This window comes from Pecten maximus, chromosome 4 (assembly GCF_902652985.1).
Source record: "Pecten maximus chromosome 4, xPecMax1.1, whole genome shotgun sequence".
Lineage (NCBI taxonomy): Eukaryota > Metazoa > Mollusca > Bivalvia > Pectinida > Pectinidae > Pecten > Pecten maximus.
This window is the reverse complement of record NC_047018.1, coordinates 50526783-50552320: the sequence shown is the minus strand read 5'-3', so window position 1 is coordinate 50552320 and position 25538 is coordinate 50526783. Positions and strand designations below refer to the sequence as shown.

Here is a 25538-nt window from a genome sequence, read left to right as displayed (position 1 = left end):
TAAGATGTAATTAGGTTCAGCGATAAATATAATACTATAGAAAAGGTATTTCAGTCGTTTGCATCGGATGAAGACAAACCATTTTTTCCTTCTTTTTTGTTGTTGCCAACCTTGTTGCTATGTCGGTCTGGAAAATGTATTTACCTATCCCGTCATTTTGGCGTGTTATTATCATCATCATCGGAATAACTCACTGTTTATTTTCGATCAAATGAAATTAAATTTAAACTTTCAGGACCAGTACCAATCCTGCTACAACATGATCAAAGACTACTTGGATACCACCGACGTGTACATGAACTGATTAATGAGTACCTGGAAACCATCAACGTGAACATGAACTAATTAATGAGTACCTGGATAACGCCGACATGCACATGAACTAATTAATGGGTACCTGGATACCAACGACGTGTACATGAACTGATTAATGAGTACCTGGATACCACTACCGATATGTATATGCTTTAGCTTCCACAGCTTGCAGAACGTGATAATTTTCCTGTGAATACCTGAATCTTTCCATATGCTAGCGGGTTTTTTTCAATGACGCGACGACAATTAATCAAAACAAATAGTAAGGGTTTTTTTCTTCTATCATGGATTGCACTCATTTCGTTAGAAAGTAATTATGGTGTATATATGCATACTGATGTTTCACATATCACTTTTACCAGTGTACGGAATTTTTTGTTTTCTGTGGGACGTTTTTGTTTGTTATTTTTTGACATTTTTACATTGTTATATATATTTTTGTATATTGCAAACATACTTTATTTTGCTTTAAATAGATTGAAGGTTTATTGCAGCGTTACATTGTTTATTTGTGTATTTTTATAATTATTATTTTTTTTGCTTTTCTTTTTTCCCTTTAGTTGTAAACCAGTTCAGACAGGTGTTAACCGGTTTTCATCTTGTTTACCCCGAGCAATATAGTAATACGTGTATTAGTTATAAGGTTAGTATCAGTGTCAAATATGCAGCGACCCAGCTCTATATATACGGCGGATCGCTCTGAATAAGAATGTTCTACGTATTCTTGTGCTAATGTTTTGCTGTTCATACCCCCTCTCCCTGAAATACGAATTTCGTTTTTTCGACACTTTTATATTCCAATGTAGATTTCTTACTACGGTTATACATGTTAAATCGATGTGAAATGTATTAATTTGATTTCATGGATTGTTTCTTACATAAATCTATTTTTCTGATTATAAATTGCTGGGTGCCATATATTGTTTGACGTATATGTCAAAATATTGTTATATGAAGCTAGTTGTTAACTCACATGGAGGTTTTATCAAGGATAAAGTCTGTGACATGTTGCCTTATTAACAAGACAAACGAAAATTGATGATTTTTAATTGTCTGCAATGGCATATACATCACTGTGTTGATAGTATGAAAAATGTTTTTGGTGTACCTATAGTATATTTAATTTTCAAAATAATTGATGCTTATACGGAGACTGACAATCGCTTCATCCCATGTTTATTGTTATTAATAAAGCAGAATATGACAATGTGTACTGATCAACAATATCAAAATGTACAAAGTTAATATTCTACACAAAGACTAACATGATATTGCCCTGATAAGTCGCTATTTGGAAGCTTACTGGAACATGAGGATTGTTGTTATTTTTCACCTATTCTAATCGCCTTTTGTCCATCGCCATACGTCGTACGTCGTCCGTTCTTTCTGAAACACATGAAATGAAATTCTGAATAAACTTCGCGTGACTAGAGACCATCCAAGTTTTGAATTGTTCTTGTCAAGATCCCCTGAGGACCTACGGGGTCAAAAATAGTTTCCCCTGGGACGGGAGTAAAATAGTTACTATAAATAAATGACTGTAATTTAATATAGAGAACTCACATTTTACCGCATCCCTTGTTGATTTGTAATTGGAAATAAATCGACCTAGTTTGAGATGATACCTTTATGGTATTTACATTTTGACCCTGACTGATCCCCACGACCTGATAGGCAGTGATAAAATGGATCAACTAGACTGAAATATATCAAAACCCAGGTGATCGTTCAGGCCCATGGACCTGTTGTCATAAATGATGCTGTTTTTTATTACAATTAAAAAAGTTGGAAATTCTGAATTATTGCATTTTCTGTAGTTTTTTTGTTTTTGTTTGTTTGTTCTTTTGTTTGTTTTCGTTTTTTTTTTTTTGTTCTTTTTTATGATTATTATTATCATTATTCAAATGCATTTAGAATCAAATTGATGTTAGTTTACAGATGAAAAGACGCAAAATACGCTTAAGCAGAAATAGCAAATATATATCTCCTGGAATTTGAAAACGATATTGAAATGAAATAACACCTCGGCAGCTCATCCTATCTGAGTTTTCATGGTTTATTGAAGAAAATATTGTGATATTTGATCATGATATGTTACCAATCATTCAATGAATATATCAGACTTAAAATAAAAAATCATGAACGACACACGAGCGAGAGTACTCAAAAACGGCAGATAATGTAAACTACATAACACTTGTTTATCATATAGGAGATTATTAATATTATGTTCGTATAATATACAATATAAATTGTTGATAAAGGTATGACTTGAAACACCAGAGCAATTATGCTTAGCAGTGTTTAACGGCAACGGTTTGGTGATGAATCCTTGTGCTTCAAAATATGTCGGCACCTTCAAAATATGTCTGTAGCTTCAAAATATGTCGGTAGCTTCAAGAGATGTCGGTAGCTTCAAACGATGTCGGTTATTGAGTTTGAAGAAGTAATCTTCAACGTTCTAGTATATTACTGATATCAATCATTGTTTACGTTTATCTCATTCACAAAGTACAGGTTTGAAGACCCGTTGTGGCGGGTATTGTGCGTACTGGTATTTCTTAGAAAACATGTATATGGGATGTTTTCGTTAACGTTTATGTAAATAGTTAAATAGTAAATGTAATGAGATAAAACATTTGCTACATCCTTGTGGATAAAATAATTCCATTTATAACATTTCCACACAAATTGACGTCCGTTTTATTTGATATATTCATATAATATGTACAGTAATGATAAAAATATACAATTTTCTTTTAAAACGAATATTACGCGAGAAATGTGATTTTGAAAATTGAAAATCAGAAGGTTAGTATCATACGATAAAAAAGCAGTATGATAATACTGAATTGACAGACTGTCGCCAATACGATGACAGTAAACACATAACTATGTAAGGTAAATTTACATTAAGTTGGTTGATTAACGACATATAGGAAAATGCAACACAGAATGTAAATATCAAAACGAATTTTATTTCGCACTTTCAAAAGTACACGACTACAATATTAAGAGTTGCCTCCCTTTATTTGAAATAAGAATTGTCATTTGATACGTTTAGAATATAAACCTGTACTATACGTTATAATAACCATCGATAGTGTTTATTTCTCACAGGTTCATCATTGAGTATCATCTTGTAGTCAATTCATAAAATTAACATTACTGTATTCAGTTAGATGTTAGATATTGTGATTGTACATTCCGACCGCACATAATATCACCGTATACAGTTAGATGTTAAATAGTTGTCAAGGTCAGTATCAAGAAGAACACGATAATGACAGGCTAGATTGAAATCTAAACATAAATGTCCCGATATTTAAATACCAGTAGTTTTTTTTATGCACGCCTAATGTAAAGAGAATTCTGCCTGAGTGTGTATATACTATATGGTTGCATTACAAGGAAGTACAATGTTTATATAGCTATTGAACCCATTATTTCGGAACCCGTACGTGTAGCTATAATAGGGTACACCTTGTCAAACATATATTTGAAATAGCAATATTGAACCTTAAACAATGTTAACTTTACTTCCTGGTTAAGTAGGAGTCGCCATGAAACTCAGAATGACGACGAGAATGATTTTCTTAAGAAGAGATGTGATCCTGATCATTCTCATGGTATTAAATACTGTCGTATCTGAAAGTAAGTACTAAAAATACGAACTAAAACTAGTAATTACAAAATGACGTACAGGTAGATAGTTGATACTACAAAATGTGTGGTAAATTAGATTACTTCCTGATTTGAGGTCAGTATTGAGCAATTCAATAGGTTAATAGTTTGTTCGTACATTTATCATATAAGTATATACACAATAAAGACTTTCGATATTTGGGGGTATATCTATCATATAATACATTTAAATACATACTAAGGTATTATATTTGTTTACTTTACATAAATACTTAAAGAATAACACAAAAGGACCTATATACTGCACGTCTTTGTTTATATTGATTGACACTTTAAACCCTTGTACTATGAATCTAAATAAGCAATTAACTATATACATGCATACGGATATCACTTGTTATAAAAACATATCTAAACACTAATGCTTATATTTCCAATGTATTTATGAAGTTTTTCTATATTTAGATTAGGATATTACTATTCATATCTCGTCTTAGATATATGATATTTTCCTCACACCATGTAACACAACACAACACGTGTACTAGTATATAATTTAATCATATTCGCGCTGTGTTAAATACTTATCTGCTATCCCAATTTCCTTCACCCCCACCCCCTCTCTCCACCCATAATCTCCTTTTCCGCATACAGGACAGCCCATTCCATTTCTCCCCCAAATGTATTCCCTAGGCTCATTCGGTCACACCCACTGTGCCTATAAATATAAAGGTATGTTTGACACTTTTAATTTTCGAGGTTTTTAATTTTGTTTTTAAGTTTATGAAATGCAATAAAAAGAAAATTGAATGGTTAAATATAACATATATTTCACTCGTATGACAGACTATTTCGATAGTTTTCACTCGTGCTTCGCACTCGTGAAAATATCGATATTCTGCCATACTCGTGAAATATATGTTATATTAAACGGGAAACCATTCAATATCCTCTATATATTATTTTTGGTTTCCTTTTCCTCACTTAAGACGAGTGAATTCGTATATTATGCCATCACTTTGTCGTTTTACTTGGTTTTACAGTCAAACATGCCTGCATTTTATATGTATCAGGGGCGTTCGATTGGATATATTTTTCTCGGGAGATATCATTTGATGAGTGTTTCATGTCCAATGAATCTGGTGTTGACCGTTATCACCTATGATGCTGAAGACGATTACCCTAATCACATGAAAAACACAAGAAAAATGTTACTTTTCATATGTGCCCTCCTTAAAATAATCACCGGCCATTTATCGTTACTGTAGTGAAATGCCATTGACATATAGAAATTTAAGTGTAACAGTACTGAACAGTAAAGTATAGCGATGTATAGATTGGCATATTTTACACTCCTTATTTTGTATCTAGTTGATACGTGAAAATTTTAATTACGTTTAAATAGTGAGGTTATTTAATTGGTAAAGTGTTTCCATTTGTTATGTACAATTAAACGATTTTCTCATCTTATAAATAGAATGAACGATAAAACAAATAATTGTAAATCACGTTTCCAATCGTTCTGTGATATATCGTATCAATGTAAAATAGCACTATATCAGAAATACTATTTGTGCAGGTAATGTCGCCGTATCAAAGTCAGCTAACCAGAGTAGCGATTACAACAATAAGTGGGTAGCTGGTAAGGCTGTGGATGACTGTGTACAAACAACCATGGATTCTAACTGCTGTTTACATACCAAAGACAAAGGTCACGACACGGCCTGGTGGCGTGTTGATCTGGGAGAGCTGGTGACCGTTAATAGGATCAAAATATATTACAGAGGTGAGTCCATTGCAACAATTGAAATTTATTTTGATGTTAACCTTTAATGCAATGTAACTTGTTCAATGTGTGTAAACCTTATGAGCACATTCACGAAAACATATGTCATCACCAATATACAGATAGATAAAAAGCATTAGAAAGCAGACAGAAAGCATTATTACCCTATAAATACGGTGTTTAAATGTCCCAGTTGATTGAATACTCAAGATCTTGTTACAATTATCACCATTATCACGATTGCCGTGATCAATGTCGACTACTAACAGAGACGTAAACCACACAGGTTTTCGACAAATGCAGGTTGATGAAATCCATTTGGAAATTTTATGATCGACATCATTCGGAAAAATCATATTATGCGATATGATATGACGCAAAACGTTTCTGAAACTTGTTGGTTCCGTCGTCAGGTCTTTAACTCTCATTTGAGTTTTGTCGATGAAGCAGAAAAAGTTTACTCTTTCGCGTTTATATTTTAACCTTGTTTAGTTGTTTTTTGTTGAAAAATAGTGTTTTATGTTTAGGTTTGATATTCGTGACACTTGAATATCATCGATGCAATAGCGACCGGCAATTAATTATTGGATTAAGCAGCTGTATAATTTGATAGCTCCCAGAACTTGATGTGGTCCAAAAATTGTTACTGTGTTATGGTATGAATATGAACTAAACTTAGGAGTGCAAAAGTTATCTTTTACTTTTTATTTCAAAAATGGTTTATCATGACATGTGAAATTTAACCTTGACCATTGATAATTGTCCTCTGAATACGGGAAGATCCTGATCAGTCGATGTTATGGTATAAATTACAATGAATCTGTCCCGAGATTTAAGAGATATATAAAAGGTATCCATGTTGAATGATGTTGAAATCAAAGAAATAAATATTAGATATAAAATCTAAAGGTTACCTTTTAGAAGGGTTTATGTCTGATTTAATCATCTAGGAAAACAAGCAGTTAAGTTTGTGTTGGAATATTAAGAAAAGTTTCTCTTATTTAATGTTTAATTCAATTTAATTTCTTACAATCTGTAGAATAAGATGATGAAGTTTGTAAGGTATATGTACATGTATACAAAATATGGTAGAAAACATATCACTGTTTTACATATCACTATATACACCGTACAAAAATATGCAAGAAAACATATCAATGTTACACATCACTCCATACACACATACGAAATATGGTAGAAATCGTACCAGCAGTATAATATTTACATTTTCACTTATCTCCGCTTCAATGAACATAGTAAACTCAGATCACTTCATTTCCCGTTGAAGATTTTGGGTCGCGTGCTTCTGTTCTGAGAGACGAATCGCTTTCTTGCCGGCGTGTGATTACATTCACTGAGTTTACAATGGCGATCGAGTTCTGTACCGCCTCAGACTTGGATGCACTTTCACTTTGCGAATTGTGTGGCATTGTTATAAACGTATATGAACACATGTGGAATAGCCGCTTTATGTGCTAATAAAAATGCCAGTATAATGCAGACAGTTTAAAAAACAGGATCTGACAGAACACTGACACTCTCGATAGCACCGAGCACATGACCTACGTAGCACAGTAGGTCTAACGTTAGCTGTATCTCGAATGCCATTTCAGTGGTCACAGAAAATAAACCTCAATTTAAACGCTATTTAACAACACATAACAGACAGGTAGCAGAAGTATGCTATATGGAGAACAGGGACACATTATTGTCGTAATTTGACTCAATATAAACATATGGAGGACACAAGTTTCCGGCCGTCGAATACCGCCAATTTTCAAATCAATGTTTCTTTACTTACTATTATCAGAATTTACATCCCAAAACGCCAGTGCGACAATGAAATCCAATATGTCAAGAACACCATGTACATCACCAGCTAACCTGCGACTAAAATTCACATTGTTACACTTTTTCTCGAGCTTTGAATATCCCGGCTATTAGACTGCATCACATAATTTTTTTTAAATGAATATTTTACCTTGGAAATATCGTTTCCTTGTGTATCAACATCGTACTAATCAAAACGTGTATGGCACTATATTTTATGTTGCCTTGGCGACGAGAATAACTGACTGTCTGCTGTTCCACTACTGTACACACATGTACGATAAGTATAACAATGTTACAAAGTGACGCACTTACGTCACACTGTTGCGACCGAATTTTGCAATCTGGTGGCGAAGTTTTAAACTTGGTTAACGTAAATATAAGGATTGCTTGTCAATTTTGTTGCTTGCATGGACTGATGAAGGGAAGTGAACCTCGTGCAAATGGTACATGAACTGCGAAGCAGTTCACTTCATTTGCACGAGGTTTACTTCCCTTCATCATGTATCTCTCGGAAGAAATTTTATTTAAATGATCATATTTCAGAGCGGTTGGAACGACCATTTTCTTTAAATATTTAACGACACACTATTTCCTTCTGCAAAACGAAATACTAACTAGACAGACAAACAACATACAAAAAGACAGACAGACTGATAAATAGAAAGGTTTCTTACTGTTGTCCAGATTTAATACTGATCTTGTATCTAGTGATTTCATCCAATGTGGAATATATACATAATTCTGATGAATATCGTTGAACTTTGGTATGAGCTTACAATGTCTTTCGTCTGGCAGACGATCAAATTTAACACAATTTGTCTGCTCGATTTATCTCCCTGGTCAGTCGTTATGTGGGTTCACACCTGACCACTGGCAGGTTTATCAAAGTGGCAATAACTCCCGAGTACCATATACATATTCAATTTGGGAAGTATCCAACATTACTCTCCCACTGCCAGTATCGTTGTGACGCTGAGAAAATTACTGTTGGTGAACCAACGATGACTTCCAAAAATTAAAAACCTAATTATGATAAAGATTGAGATCAATAACATTCGACTTAAACATTGGCATCATCATCCATACCTTTTTAAATGGATTTGTTACTGATGATTTTTGTTTTCTTTCAAGATAATTTTCAGCGAAGATTGGCAGGATACCAGCTTTATGTATCCAATACCACCATCACACCAACAGACGGTGTCCTCTGTTATGAGGACACTAGTAGTACTAGAAGTGATGTACAGCTGGTGGTGACACATCAGTGCCCGTATGTAGGTCAGTATGTGACCGTCTACAACCATAGAAACCCCAAACGATACACCTGGTATAGTGATAACGCTGTTCTGGAGTTATGTGAGGTACAGGTGTTTGGTGAGTATGATTGATTTTTTATAATGTGACGTTATATAAAAACATTTTTTATGTTTGAAATATTAACGTTGTTTTTCGGGGAAAATATATTTTCTCATAATGTCGTTCACGTATCCATTTGCGGATAAAATAACTTAAACTTATCAGTATTAATTCCTCTTTCCAACAGGATGTCAAGTAGGACGATACGGTGACGGTGACTGTAACCATAACTGTTCGGAAGCGTGTTATGGTGGTAACTGTCACTCCAAAACAGGTGCCTGTTTCTGTAAGTTACCATTATTTTTACATGCTCATCTTAAAATTAACAGGTATAAGTTTCTTTTAACAGCTTTCAAAATATTGTTGTAATACCGCAAGTAAATATATCAATTACGAGCTGCTCTCTATCAAACTAAATATAGTATAAATAGATAATCCAGTACAGGATGCTAGCGAATTGGAAACAAATTTTATAATCTAGAATGTTTTAATTGAACAATCAACTATAGAAGACATCAAGCGCTCAATTACCAATAAATGGATATTGCTAATGGATTTACTATTTCTTAAATATTATATTGAAAAGGAACACGGCACCAACAGCTAATTTCTTTAAATAATGTGTTATTTTAATACCATATTCATATTCAAATAAACATACCAACAATACAACAGTTCTGGATACTATGTGTTGTGAGACAAGACGATACATACGAACGATAAACAGATGCATTATAATATCTACAAACATTCAAAAAGTGATATATTACATAGTTTTATTCTGATCTACAATAAACTAAATAGCACATGTATGAATATCAGGTTGAAACTTAAAACGTAATCCTACAGACACAGAATGTTATACGTATCGTGGCTTACCGACATAGACATTTTTTTAGAAACAATTATATTGATAGTTTACATATGAATTAATATTCCAATGAAATGTATGAATCGAAAATTCATAACACAATGCAGTGCACTAAGTTACCCTTGATGGTTAGCTAAAAAATCAAATGGTTGAATTGTCCTATAACACATGAAAGCTATATATAGCAACCACGGAACCAAAATATTTCCCATATACGATCATGTTAATGTTTACCACTGTCCTGCTTAAATGGAGTTTTTTCAACACTGGTCCACTAGCCATAGTTTTTAAGAATGTCATCTCGACACTGGTCCACTAGCCATAATTTGAAGAATGTCATCTCGGAAACCTGTAAATATTTTATATGGGGGCCACCATCATGTATTGAATTAACATCATACTTTTTGTTTTCATGTAATACCTGCCTCATTAAATCAGGGTCATGCATAGAGTTCTTTTAACAGTTATATAAGATACACCTCTCCCTACTTCCAGGTCAATATTTACCTGTATATCAAATGTGATTGCAAGGGTGTGGAAAAAAGACAGACCTACACTGACCCCAATAATGACCCCTGTTCCAAGTTTACCTTATAAGGTGTGAATATCTGAACAGGTCGATTGTTTAAAGGAACAAGGACCCTGCTTAAGTCATTTAAGAAGTCGAAGCCATTAATGGTATGCGGTTCAGTAGAATAAGATTAAAGTTGGTAGCGTTATAGAAACAATTGAAATGACTATATGTTATTTGTGTATTTCCAGATTGTGCTCCTCAGTGGTACGGTATTCGATGTGAACAGGGATGCTCTACAAATTGCCAGGGCCGGCTGTGTGAGAAAGTCTTCGGGAACTGTTATGGTGAGCTTCAGGCCTACGAGAATATTCTCAAACACATAATTAAGTAAAATTCAAATAAAGAATATTACCAATGAATTCACCATTATTACCGTGTCTCTTGCAAAGTCAACCTCTTGCATTGGACAAAATTGAAAGTCTGTAAAATAGCATATACGTGTATTGAGATAAGTTATAAATATTACAAAATTGTGTTTTAATATAAAAGATTCTTATATGTCAGTGTTTTTTTATTAATTTCTCGGGCTTTATTTTATTTTTCCTCATTTTTGCTAATACAGTTCAACATTTTTAATAGCTATATAGCGTGTAAAGTTAAACATTTTACAACTCATAATTAAGGGGTCAAATGACGGTTATTGGACGTTTTAGTTTTAACGTGTTGAGAACATCACATTGAATTATAGGGCCTAGTAGCTGTAGCAATTCGTTATCTAGTTTCTGATGCACAAACTGACACATTCTGCTTTTAACCTTTTATCACTTTTACAGGTAAGACAAATGTTTATTAATCATGAAACATCTTTATCATTATGTTACGTTATGAAGTCACACATTTACTTTCTAGACTATACTGGATGATTTTACGGTACAAACTGTTTGATGACATGCAATAGCAGGTGTGCTTAATATGGTCTGCAGAGCGGAGAATGCATGGGTTCTGACTACTTATCATCGTTTTAAACCAATTACGCTAATTAAGATGATAATACTGTGACATTAAAACTGACAACAAAACGATAATAAGCGTTAAAGTATAATTTACCAAGGAGAGACATAATATTTTTCAGGCTGTATTCCTGGCAAGCACGGTAATAACTGTGATCAGAACTGTTCCATCAATTGTAAGGACGAGCTGTGTGAACGGTACACAGGATCTTGTAAAGGTGAATTAGTGTATGATATCAATATTTTTCATTGTATCAATTAATTTGTTTTAATATGGTAATATTAACGTGTGATAAATCGTGCAAAAGAAACTGATAATAAATAAAAGCTGGTAAAAATAGATAATGACCATGATCAAGTATGCATTCTTATGTTTTCAGAATGCGTTACTGGAAAGTATGGAGATTCATGTGAGCAGGACTGTCCTAAAAATTGTATTGAGACGTTGTGTAGAAGGGATTCGGGAAACTGTATAGGTAAATAACAATTACTAGGTTATATACTATTAATTGCCGGTAATATTCCCTTTTCAATAAATGAAATATTAATGTCTTGTTACATCGAAGAAAACTTTGCACAAACTGACACATTCTGCTCTTAACCTTTCATCATTTTTTTTCAAACGACAAATGTTTGTTATTTGTGAAACATCTTTATCATTATGTTACGTTATGAAGTCACACATTTAATTTCTAGACTGTACTGGATGATTTTACGGTACAAACTGGTTTGATGACATGCCATAGTAGTTGTGCTTAATATGATCTGCAGAGCGGAGAATGCATGGGTTCTGACTACTTATCATAGTTTCAAACAAATTACGCTAATTAAGATGATAATACGGTGACATTAAAACTGACAACAAAACGATAATACGCGTTAAAGTATAATTTACTATGGAGAGACATAATATTTTTCAGGCTGTATTCCTGGCAAGCACGGTAATAACTGTGATCAGAACTGTTCCATCAATTGTAAGGACGAGCTGTGTGATCGGGACACAGGATCTTGTAAAGGTGAATTAGTGTATGATATCAATAGTTTTCATTGTATCAATTAATTTGTTTTAATATGGTAATATAAACGTGTGATAAATCATGCAAAAGAAACTGATAATAAATAAAAGCTGGTAAAAATAGATAATGACCATAATCAAGTATGCATTCTTATGTTTTCAGAATGCGTTACTGGAAAGTACGGAGATTCATGTGAGCAGGACTGTCCTAAAAATTGTATTGAGACGTTGTGTAGAAGGGATTCGGGAAACTGTATAGGTAAATAACAATTACTAGGTTATATACTATTAATTGCCGGTAATATTCCCTTTTCAATAAATGAAATATTAATGTCTTGTTACATCGAAGAAAACTTTGCACAAACTGACACATTCTGCTCTTAACCTTTCATCATTTTTTTTCAAATGACAAATGTTTGTTATTTGTGAAACATCTTTATCATTATGTTACGTTATGAAGTCACACATTTAATTTCTAGACTGTACTGGATGATTTTACGGTACAAACTGTTTGATGACATGCAATAGTAGTTGTGCTTAATATGATCTGCAAAGCGGAGAATGCATGGGTTCTGACTACTTATCATAGTTTCAAACAAATTACGCTAATTAAGATGATAATATTGTGACATTAAAACTGACAACAAAACGATAATAAGCGTTAAAGTATAATTTACTATGGAGAGACATAATATTTTTCAGACTGTTTTCCTGGCAAGCACGGTAATAACTGTGATCAGAACTGTTCCATCAATTGTAAGGACGAGCTGTGTGATCGGGACACAGGATCTTGTAAAGGTGAATTAGTGTATGATATCAATATTTTTCATTGTATCAATTAATTTGTTTTAATATGGTAATATTAACGTGTGATAAATCGTGCAAAAGAAACTGATAATAAATAAAAGCTGGTAAAAATAGATAATGACCATGATCAAGTATGCATTCTTATGTTTTCAGAATGCGTTACTGGAAAGTACGGAGATTCATGTGAGCAGGACTGTCCTAAAAATTGTATTGAGACGTTGTGTAGAAGGGATTCTGGAAACTGTATAGGTAAATAACAATAACTAGGTTGTATACTATTAATTGCCGGTAATATTCCCCTTTCAATAAATGAAATATGAATGTCTCGTTACGTTGAAGAATACATTTCACCTTAACCTTTATCACAAATGACAAATGCTTGTTAATAAACATCTTTATCAGTATGTGATGTTATTGAATTAAGTAACACATTTAAATTCTAGGCTGTACTGAAAGATTTTACGGTACAAACTGTTTGATGACATGCAATAGCAGTTGTGCTGAATGTGATCAGCAGAGCGGGAAATGCACGGGTAAGTTTATTCTAGCACTGTTACCTGTAAAATAACACCATATGATTAATAACCGTTAATATTATGAAATTAAATTATTATATGTTGATCCCTTTCAACTTTTAAAGAAACCCAATTCTGACTACTTGTAGTAAAGCTTTAATTTGTTTTATTTGCCTTTCAAAAGAGTGTACGCCGGGTTTGTACGGAAAGGATTGCACCAAGACATGCGGCCATTGTAGTAGCTGTATAAAGGACAGTGGTGTTTGTGTGACATCGTGTGATCCTAGTTACCATGGAGATTTTTGCAATACAAGTATTTTTTTCATCTCTGCGTTTCTAATCAACTTACATGAAGGCTAACAAACGCACGAACAGTTAAATGAGAATGACATCCATGAAAGAAAATGTTATTTAGCAAACAGATCATTGTCAAAATTATATTTGTATATATAAATCTAAAGTAATTGTTGTTAAAAATATGATTTAATACAGAAGCTCTAGGATTAATACAAATATATTTTAGAACTTCTATGCTTGGGAATAGCTGCCAACAATTATACCATTTCGTGAAAGAAATGATTCATGATGTATCAATTATTTTTGAAGTTAGAAATTAACTTCATTCTTTTATAATTAATTTTTCTTTGTTTTCATGGTAAATAATATTTTTTTCATGGTAAATACTCATATCTGATTGGTCGAAAAATTCTTTTCATTCTTCCATGAAAGAAATTCCGAGAATGGCGCGAAAAATGTGACATCACAATACGACAATTGACGTTGCGTATTGATTTGAGAAAAAGAATCCCATTTAAAACCAATAAAATTGTACATAAAACATGTTTTAAATTAGAAAATCATTTCCAAAAATAATTATAAGCGCTGATGTCATTTTTTTTTTTAGTTTCATCGGGGTATGAAACAAATTTTGTTTGCATAATCCGCTACGGCATCAATGCTTAAATAACATGTTCTTTTATATTACAGCACAAGCCCAAGCGTTCGAAAATCCTCCAGTAGAGGCAGGGCCAATAGTAGGAGCTATTGTAGGGGTGATTGCTGTAGCTGTCATCGCTATTGTTATTGTCATCCTCATCAGAAGGTAGTGTATTACAGTGTTTATTAAGAAATTGCATGAAGACAGAATAAACATATATTTTTTTAAATATTCAACAGATATTCATGCTTGTACATCAATAATAAGAAAAATATTTGTTAAGAAAGCCCATTTTATGCAATACCTAACTTTTGATTAGATATTATATATCACTCTTAGATTATTTCAAATGATTTTGACATTTTCAAACTCAATAATTGATACCTAAAATAACTCAATCGCCTTCTTGTAAGGATATTTGATATTGGTCTTGAAAAAAAGGAAATGCACAGTTTTTTTACTATAAAAGTCCAAAAACTAATAAGCTAATAGAAATAGCGAAATTTAGAAAAAGATCAAGATTGTTAATGTAAACGCTGAATGTTCAGGAATTTAGAAATCGAAGGGCAACGAAAATATTTTAATATCTAACAATGAGAAGGAAGACTAAAATAACTGAAATGTGATTGGACAATAAATAATTAGTATTAGTATTGAGATCTCTTCATGAGGAACACATTTCGAAATGTATTCTCCTTGATATATTATTTGAAGATTGTCAGAACTGAACACAACATAACTAAACTAATATAAATGACAATGTGTTGCTATTTTTGGTATTTATTTTGCCACGTACTGGCTAATGTTTTAGAACCTGATAGTCCGGAAATGTTTCAATGCATTTTGAATTGATTCTTTAATCGCATTTTGCCTCGTTTATACGATTTTGAGCTGACTCCTGTTGTATTTGATAAATTATTAATTCAGACAAACATTGATGAAGGAAAAATACTGTTTTACAAGTGTAATATTCAAATTGTTCATTCTATAAAAGTGATATTTTTCACTATTTTTTTTTCAAATATTACTTCTGATTTAACTTATCAACACTTTTTAATTTTTCACGAGTGATGTGCCAAATATATTTGGCAATACTTGAGACAGTATTAGATAGTCTCTATGTATCAAAATTGTTCTCAAAAATTAATTTTATTTCATTTTCTTTCTACAGACGTCGCTTGAGTGCTAGTAAACAGGAATCCTTTACTGATATCGGCCGATCCAATGTACACGTGAAAATAAATCAGCCTGGCGAATCTGAAGCGGTGGAGAAAAACACATTCAGTAATACTGCAGGTGATACATGTTAGCTAGAAATATTTCTTACACAGAAATAAAATTGTAGAAGGAAATCGAATTGGTGCCCAAGCCGCGGAATCGCGATGCTTAACAAATTTATCGACTACAAATATCTGCGGCCCATAACCAAGTCATTATCCCTAAGAAAATTGATTCCATAATACTATGGCTATAAGCTCGATTGCACAGTGATGATTCATGTTAAGGGTTAGAGTTTTCTCTCGTTATAGTATATAATATTACATTACAATATGTTCACGTTGAATTTCAGAGTTAAACACAAAAAAAAAAAAAACATCTGGAGGGTGTTGATTAGAAATACATAGAAATATTCAATGGATCATTACTACTCTATGTCTATATGTATCATATCTAATTCCATATCGGAATAATGTACTCATGTGTATATTTGTGATGTACAGATCCAGATGGGACACTCGTGGATTCTGCCCATGTATATGTAAACGCTCAGCAGGTAGCCGGGAAGTCCGGTTCTCATAATAGCGTCTACTATAATTCCGGTCCTGTTGGATTTCCTGTCTCCAGTCTCAAATCTCTTGTTCAAACAAAGCTGCAAAACAAGGCAAAAGCTTTTGACAACGAATATAAGGTACATACTATTTAATTATAACTTAATCTTGTTTCTAACAAGCATTTTTGTTGGCCTAGACATTTATGTTATCGGCCCATAACGTTAATAATAACGATTGTAACGTCGCTTTTCATTGGCTGAAACAGGCATAATAATTACTAAGAAAAATGAGACATCAATCAATGTTTCTACGTGTATTGTGTGTAGTAAATAAAATGTCAATGATAAACCAAAATACATTTTATGTTATGGAACTACTCTACAAAAGAAAAACAGAAATGTTATCCGCTTCACGGTTTATTTATGGTAAAACGCTTGTGTTATATTTCCATAATCTTAAATGTATTCATTCCGAGATAATTTATATACATATCAACAAATTACATATGAAATGTATAGCAACATATTTACATTTTGGTGCCAAATATATAAACTAGGTAAAACGATTTGCAGTCGATGTGAGAATAATTGACACCCAAAACGTGACATCAATCCATGCCGCGCATGAATATAATCACCCAACGCAACTACTTGTAACTAACGTACACAATCATGGCTCTATGAAAAATAACCCTGGACTACGTCGTCTTATTATGTTAATTCAAAAGTATAAAAAAATTTTTTTATACAATATTGTTACACAGATAATAAAAAGAATGGAACAGACTGTATTTTTTCCGTATTATTTCAATGAACTTTTTTGTTTGCCAATCTGTACGTGACAAATGAATTTTGAAAAAATAGGCTGTTCCATTTGTCGAACCCGATTGACAAAGTCGCTTAAAATTGGCATTTTTGATGCTAACTCAATTCTAATTTTCACAAATAACAAAAAATATCTCGAGAATGTAAATATAAGCATTAAACTGTCTTTGTGGTGTGACTGTCTTTGGTTGATATATATACCAGAGCTTTGCAAACAAACGTGTCATATTGTGCATAATATGACGTTTGTTTGCGAAGCTCTGGCATCTATATCGACCATAGACACCAAACTCAGACAGTTTAATCCTTAAGTAACGTTGGCATCGAAGCTGATGCAAATATAAAACATAATATAAGAAATCCTGGATCAACTAGTGAACACTTATAACAGTTGTACATTTCAATATGAAATGAGAGTTAGACAGGAAAGGGCCGCTTGAATTTCATTGCGTTATCCAGTTTAATTGTGAAGAGCCTGAACACATGACTTGTAGACTTGTTCTTTCGAAGCATTTCTATAAAGCCGATATGTAACTTTTGTATGTACATCAGATTGAGTTAGAAAGTCGATTTCAAAAGCAATCTACATTATTTTTTTAAATTTTAATGATGATGATGCTTTTAATAGAAAAACATGCCGACGTACCTATATCTTATGTTATAGTCTATACCGTCTGGAGATTTACACGAACATAAAGTTGGAATGTTAGAACAAAACAAAGCAAAGAACAGATTTAAAACCACGTTTCCCTGTAAGTATATTTTTATTTATTTATTAATCATATCAAATTTAGAATGAATATTATTCCTATCGGTACATAATGATAATTACCTCTTTGTGAATACGAAAGCTGAAAAAAAAACAGTTTAAGGACATTCTAATAATCACGTTATCTACCTGTTTATGTTCTATCAAATTATTGGATGTCTCTTTCTTCCGAAATTATAAAAGAAGTTTCATAATTCAAATTCCATAACTCGATTAAGATATTTTCCGGATCATTGGTCAAGGGTCAAAAGTCATAGGTGAACAAGAAATCGCATTCATCCGTTAAAACATTTACACAATAGCATCCAAGCATTTGGTAATAGTGGTTGAAGTTATTTGATCAAAGGTCACACTTGGATTTTTGTACTTTTCGAAATGTATCGGGATATTGGTGTTGACATGGGTACCGATTCCTGCAGCGTTTTGATGACAGCAGCGGCAATAATACATATGATCATATTACTAGCAAATCTTTGCTACAATTTTTCTTAAAAAAAATATTATTGTATATTGTAAATCAATATTTTCTTTTTTACAGATGACCATTCCCGTGTGATTCTTGATAAAGTTGGAAAAGATCCACACTCCGATTACATCAACGCCAACTACATCGACGTAAGTGTGGTTTATGCGTTATAATCTACTATATAAAGATGTAGCATTTCAAGGTGTTAACAGATTATCTAATATCATATCACTTGTGGTCTTACAAAAGAATTTGCAGTCTCTGAAATGCCAAATGCATAGTTTCGCGTATCGGGTCCTTCATTACATTATTTAAAATCGAGAAGTGAAGGAAACTATGAAATATAAGATACTGTAATAATATACAGATGTAATCTAGATCACATGCCGGTTTTGTCAGTTTGTTCCGAAATTTCAGTGGTCAAGACAATATACAATGCGAGCGAAATTCGACAATTGCACTGACGTGTCTTATTTTTTAACCTATTTCTATAAAAAAAAATTCCCCGAATAGGCGTTTTAAATAATTTCACATTATGTTCATCGTTTTTGTTACAGAGTGTTACAAATCCTGCGGAGTATGTTGCAACACAAGGTAAACTTGTAAAGAATTAAAAAACATACTTAATGACATTATTTAGTAACACAAAGAAATAATACATGGCCATTAAAAATAGTATATTTATTTAGAAATGTACGTGTTTAAGTAAAGCAAATATATATAAATATGCTCTCTGATAATTGAACTTTTCCTCCCGGAGAAATCACCTTAATCTTCTTCCAAATCCATTAAAAATAGACCTAATGATCGAAGACGTTTTTTGTCCCTGGAGGACAGCTATATTATAAAACTGGAAGCTTTGAAATAACAGTCCTCGATTAACAGTTAATATGTAACTTTATCTCTTTCTTAATATTAATGTTCTATTTATTAGGACCAAGACCTGGCACTGTTAACGATTTCTGGCGAATGATTTGGCAACTGACGACCGGCAAAATTGTTATGTTGACAAATCTGATTGAAGGCGGCAGAGTATGTCGCTATTCAATATCTACATTCAGATGTTGTTCAAAATTAATTTTAAAACAGTGTTCGTGTATCACCTTTCTTACACACAGCAAAATACCTGTGCTCGACTTAAACAATTGTTTGTTGATAACATTTAAATGTTCAGCGATCAATCATTTTTGTATCACCTCACTTGTTTATCGACATGGTCACTCTATTAGTATACATTACTGGAATGTAACGTATTTTAAAGTTTAAATGGATGGTTTGTGTGTTTGGAGTGAGAACATCTGAATAAGGTGGGCTCTCTCATAGAAGTGAAGGTAAAATTATTGAAATGAGATGTTGATGCAGTATGTAGTGCTTGCTCCCCATGACGTTAAAACAATTTATTGTGTAAAACACCAGCATGTCCTAAAACTATACTAACTATATTCATTGCTTTATTTCAGCCAAAGTGTGACAAATATTGGCCGGATGAAGGAGAACCTTTGATTACGCCACACTTCAGCATCATCTTGGATAGGGAAAGGTCGTATGCCTTCTACGTCATCCGGGACCTTACAGTTACAGAAAAGAAGGTATGAAACAGTCTAAAATAACAACAAATGGAAAATCGGAACTCTTTTTATGTATCCAAAGTAAAACGGACCTATATCATTTCGAATTACTTTTTTTCATGTATGATTTGATGAAACGAAGAAGTTTTTTTTAACTTCGAGGCGAATTGCATAAAATCTCGTATGACGTGAAAATATGTTTAAGATATTTTTCAACGCAGAAAATTGAAACAAACAAAATTGTTTGTGGATAAATACACTGAGTTACCCATCAATTTGATTCAATTTACTCATTTGTTATACCTTCAGACAAAGACAGTACGTCAGATACATCAGTTCCACTATACCACGTGGCCCGACCACGGGACTCCAGACCCAAACGAACTCGTTGTCTTCCACCGCCGTGTGATTAACTACGGGACTGTCCTCACAGGGAAAATGGTTATTCATTGCAGGTATGGTCAAGCGATATTTTTTTTCAATTATCTTCATCCGTCAATTTCTCGTTTATTTCACCAATCATGTCCGCTGTTTTAAGGGGTATTTTTAAGCTATCCTTGTTACTGTCATGAAGAAATGCTTTTACTTTTTATTGTGTGTTAACAATATAGTATCCTCTTTTTCTAATTCTATTTCTTCCGACATTAGTGAATTAATTGATTCATAAATTAATTTTTGGCAGTGCTGGTATAGGCAGAACGGGGACATTCCTTGCCTTGGACGCTCTCTTGGAATATGGGAAGGAGTGTGGTAGCATTGACGTAATGCAATATATAAAAACAATGCGGAAGGATAGGATCAATATGGTTCAAACTGTTGTAAGTTACATGGTTTCCATAAAAATCGATAATGATTTAAGTCATATAATGTTTAATTTCAAAATGTTTTGTTATATCTGCCGGTGCCTCATTAATTAGGGAACTGTATAATTGTAATTCCAGATATTTCAGAGTTAGCTTTCTTTCCCTCTTGAAAATATTTTTCTGTGTTTATCACCAAATTCTAAAAGAATGTACTTGTGGTCTAGATAGCCACATCATGACAATTTGAACAAAGTTAGGAATCTCGGAACTCCAGACAAATCCATGAGGATTTAACACATCTCACTGCATAATAAGATAAAACATTATCTGATAAGGTCGATTATGTCGACCACAAAACATGGTCATGGTCATAATTATATCATGTAAGTGGAAGCAGGTGTGTTACTATATAGAAATGGAAAAGTAACTGCCGGAAAATTAAAATTACCATGATTATTAGTTTTTGTTTTAAGCTGTTCTTTTCCTTACTATTCAGAATAATACAAAAAGTATACATCAACGATGAACTAAACTTTCACAAATCTTTAATATTTGATAGGTTTCCGCTTATAAAATCTATTACATTTGATATTATCACAATACGTGTGACAATCATAAGACATAAAATGTTAGTATTGTTTAGACATTCATTTATCCAGGAACAATACATAGCTGTACACCAGCTCCTTATAGAAGCCTTCGATATGCCAGACACCCTGATTCCGAGAATGAAGTACCACACGACACTTACTGCTCTCTCCAATGGCGGTCCCACGAACCAAACAAAGCTCAGGAACGAATACCAAGTAATTGCTTACTGTTAAATACCGTTTAAATTAAAACTATATATATGTTGCGGGATTCATTCTTCCGAAATAACTGTTTATGATACTTTCCCGATAGAATGAAAAACATATGTTACGATGTTAAATCTTGTTAATGAAATCTAGATCTTACGTGGGTAAAACGATATTCCAATTTATTTTGTTTTTCAACATGTGTATATACCGATTACGAACATAATTACATTGGTGCTAATATTATTTTGGATTTTTCTTTTCTTCTTTTTTTTCGAAAAAAACATTCTTTTAAATCATAAACCATAACACTCATCTCTCTAAAAAGCGCAATTTTGAGTGAGCTGAAATTCGGTTACACCTTTTTCAGATAGTTTGATACCTCAACTGTTCTTATCTGAGCCTTTATGTCCATCGACGACAGTGACCATATAATCGGATGTTTTCTAGTTTGATAATAATTTATCTTGTTTAACATTACATTTTGTAAACGTATTGACAAGTAAGTATCACAATGTATTTTCGTAATATACGATTTCTTTAGATGACACAATCTTTGAAACCAACTTACCATGAGGCAGACTACAGAACCGCGCTATTGCCATCCAACAAGATGAAAAACAGGACCTTGTCTGTCTTAGCAGGTAAGAACCAACCTCCTCTCAATCAAACATCCTTAAGCATGACGCGATATAGACTTGGAGTCTTAATAAGGCGTTTGAAAAATGTTTTCAAAATTAATCAAGTGCTACCTTAAAGGATTACATAAAATATCAAAACATAGGTATGTTTTACATATTACGATCAGTATTATCCGTCTTACAATTTCTGCAATAATGGAAAATATTAACACTTAAAGCACATAACCAATCATTTACTAGCAACTTTCAGACAATTAATTAATCAGCAAGGATGATTGCAATTATTAAGATTTTAAAATTTGACGAAAACTCTTTATATGTAAGAAATTAAAATAAGCATGAACAATTATAAATAAATGAGGAATACTGCAAATAATGGTTTCTCCTTTTTCTGAACAGTTGACGAGTATAGGGCGTACCTGAGATCTCAGCCTATAGGTAGAACAGACTACATTAATGCGGTGATGGTGCCCGTAAGTATTACCATGACGTCATCTGTAAGTAATTATGATACACATGCATTATTGGTGTCTTTTAGTTGTGATGTGTTAAATTGCGATGTAGATTATGTTAATCAATAGGAATGATCAAAACAACATGATAAATCGATAGTCTCATTTGATAGGGTAGCAAGAACAGATATTGTCTTTTGATAAACATACATGCTAGAACTTAAAAACCAATAGTCTCGAGCAAGAACATGTATTATCTGTTGATAATTAATACTAGATTCATTTGAAAGGGTAGCAAGAACAGATACGGTCTGTTGATAGTACATATTTGTCTTTCTCTAACGATATATTCTTAATACATATTAAAATATCAACTACGAGTTATGATTATTATTCCAGAATGATATGGAAAGAAAACAACTACCATGATTGTTTGTAGAATCACTTTTAACTTCTACTGCTTATGATGAGGATAATGCTTTGAGTTACTGAATTTTATACAACGTTCATGCTATTGAATTTATCGTACGTTGTGGACTTAAACAATTTTAGGGTTTAATAAACAAATGTATGCAGCAATGCTACCAGAAAGAACCGAACAAGTTTGTAGTAATCGCTTTCCACGTGTACGTAATTAACCTTTCATTCACATACCAGAAATCCTTCTGTTTTGTTTTGTCCTAGTCCTATACGTCCAAAACTGGGTACATCGTCACACAGGCTCCTCTGGAGGACACCGTGGTGGATCTGTTGACGATGATAATGGACCACAGCTGTCAAACAATTGTCATCATCGAGCCGGACGACATTGTAAGTGTATTTCCACAGATAAATTAATCAGAATTGATACCAACATGGCAGCACGATTAAAAAACACTTGTTGTTACGAACAGTAGATACTTGAGGAGATTAACTTAAACACGTTATGTCAAAATAAGAATAGCCATTGTTAGAATCAATATTATTGGAAGAAAGTAATATTCTTTAACAGCAAAATAGTACGGAATACCTGCCACTAACTCTAAAAACAGATGTCTCATTGTTTCTTGATTTTACGGATTAATAATACCCATGATCTAATCTGAAATTCTTTTTGACTTCACAGTAATTTTTAATGTTTAATCATTTTCTTGATACAGGGTAAGATATATGAATTTAATTATAATCACATACAAGTAGCATTTTAGTATGCATGTCCTGCACTGGTCAATTCTTTGATGAAGGTGACTGTACTAGACGAAGTGTAGACGCCGAAATTGAAACGTCGACCTAAATTGAAATACTTAATCGTAAAATACCAAATTCTTATCACAGTCGTTGCATTGTCTCATCTATGCATAACAATATACTCATATTTAATCATTAAATGCATTTTCATATCTTAGGACTGGCTTCCAGGGGAAGGCGAAGAAAAAACCATTAGGGATTTCACTTTGGAACACAAAGGGACGTCTTCAACAATAGCAAATGTCAATTTGCTTGAAATTGCTATCGAAAATGTGGTACGTTTTTTTTAGTATATAACTATGTAAAGTTTTGATGTTGAATATCTTGGTTCAAAATTGCTGTCTTGAGTGTTGGTAAAGGGACATACAAATTTGTATTGATATCTCTTATATCAGCGAAAGACTGAAAATCGGACAAAATGAGGGAAAACCTTGGATTTTCCGACACCTTGTGTGGAATTTCCTATCCTACATACTGTATACAAATATGAAAGATATCTTATATGTTGTATGAAAAATCATCATCATCTGAATATTTTTGATAACACGCTTTAATTTATGAACATTTTGCACACATATACAGGCATATATATACTTATTTGAATTTACTTCTTTCAGGTGACTAGCTTTAATAGCCTTGTTCGAATGTTCCACATGACTGGATGGGATAGTGACTCGGCAGTCCCTCGAGATTCGTCCGCGCTACTTCAGCTGCTGGAACTTGTTGACAGCAGACGTAAATCAGACGATTCCAAGACTACACTTGTTATGTGTCGGTATGTTATGTCATCAAGTGCTTTAAACATTTTCATAATCACCTGTGTCAGCGATCAATATTAATACTATTTGATACCTAACCTCTGACCTTTGTGAAAGAAGTATGTATTTGTTGTGTTAAAAGGATATGGGTATGAATTTGCAGTGTAAATATGCGTAGGATCTTTTGTAAAAACTGTGCTTGTCAACTTCAAATATTTCCTCTGCTTCTATGGTATTCCAGAGACGGATATTCCCAGAGTGGACTCTTCTGTTGTATCAGCAATGCCAGGGACCAGATGAAGTCTGACGAGGAAGTTGATATCTATCAGATTTCTCGTCAGCTACTTGTGCGACGTCCAGCATTTTTAATCAATTTTGTAAGTATATCTAGACAAACATTTTGACTTATACGGGTTTTGAGGTTAATGGACATGTTCTTTTCCCCGCCAACATGATAACATTATAAAAAATACATCAGTTTATTGTTTGTCACTACGCAAATTCCTACATAGCAGATTTGACATCATTAAGTGTTACAAATTTGAAAGGCAGATAATGCTTCTTTTTCTCTTACGGCTCAAATGATCTATCCTACAGCTATATTTCGGAATCTATATCGACTGGTCTTTTTGAGATTTTTTGTTGAATGAGATTAAAGTGTTTAGTAGTCTATAAGTTTCAGAGAGTTTTTCATTTATCTAAAGCATAAGGTTTCTTGGAATCGGAACGTAAACAAACTTGAATTGCAATATTAATGACACTATTTCATGCAAATAATGTCATTTCAGGACCAGTACCAATGCTGCTACAACGTGATTAAAGACTACCTGGATACCACCGACGTGTACATGAACTGA

The 25538-nt window shown here is 33.0% G+C and overlaps 1 protein-coding gene across 1 annotated transcript in view; it reads left to right on the top strand.

Moving 5' to 3' along the window:
• LOC117326617 (receptor-type tyrosine-protein phosphatase mu-like) overlaps positions 1–25538 on the top strand; it is a 66510-nt gene extending 40972 nt beyond the window's left edge. The window contains exons 16-30 of the mRNA XM_033883376.1: positions 17865–17952; positions 18508–18584; positions 18993–19029; positions 19370–19467; positions 19896–20024; positions 20313–20458; positions 20686–20821; positions 21466–21612; positions 22148–22247; positions 22644–22717; positions 23381–23506; positions 24082–24198; positions 24541–24698; positions 24923–25058; positions 25470–25538. Of these exons, the coding sequence (XP_033739267.1) occupies positions 17865–17952; positions 18508–18584; positions 18993–19029; positions 19370–19467; positions 19896–20024; positions 20313–20458; positions 20686–20821; positions 21466–21612; positions 22148–22247; positions 22644–22717; positions 23381–23506; positions 24082–24198; positions 24541–24698; positions 24923–25058; positions 25470–25538 (1638 nt within the window). The remainder of the gene's footprint in view (positions 1–17864; positions 17953–18507; positions 18585–18992; positions 19030–19369; positions 19468–19895; positions 20025–20312; positions 20459–20685; positions 20822–21465; positions 21613–22147; positions 22248–22643; positions 22718–23380; positions 23507–24081; positions 24199–24540; positions 24699–24922; positions 25059–25469) is intronic.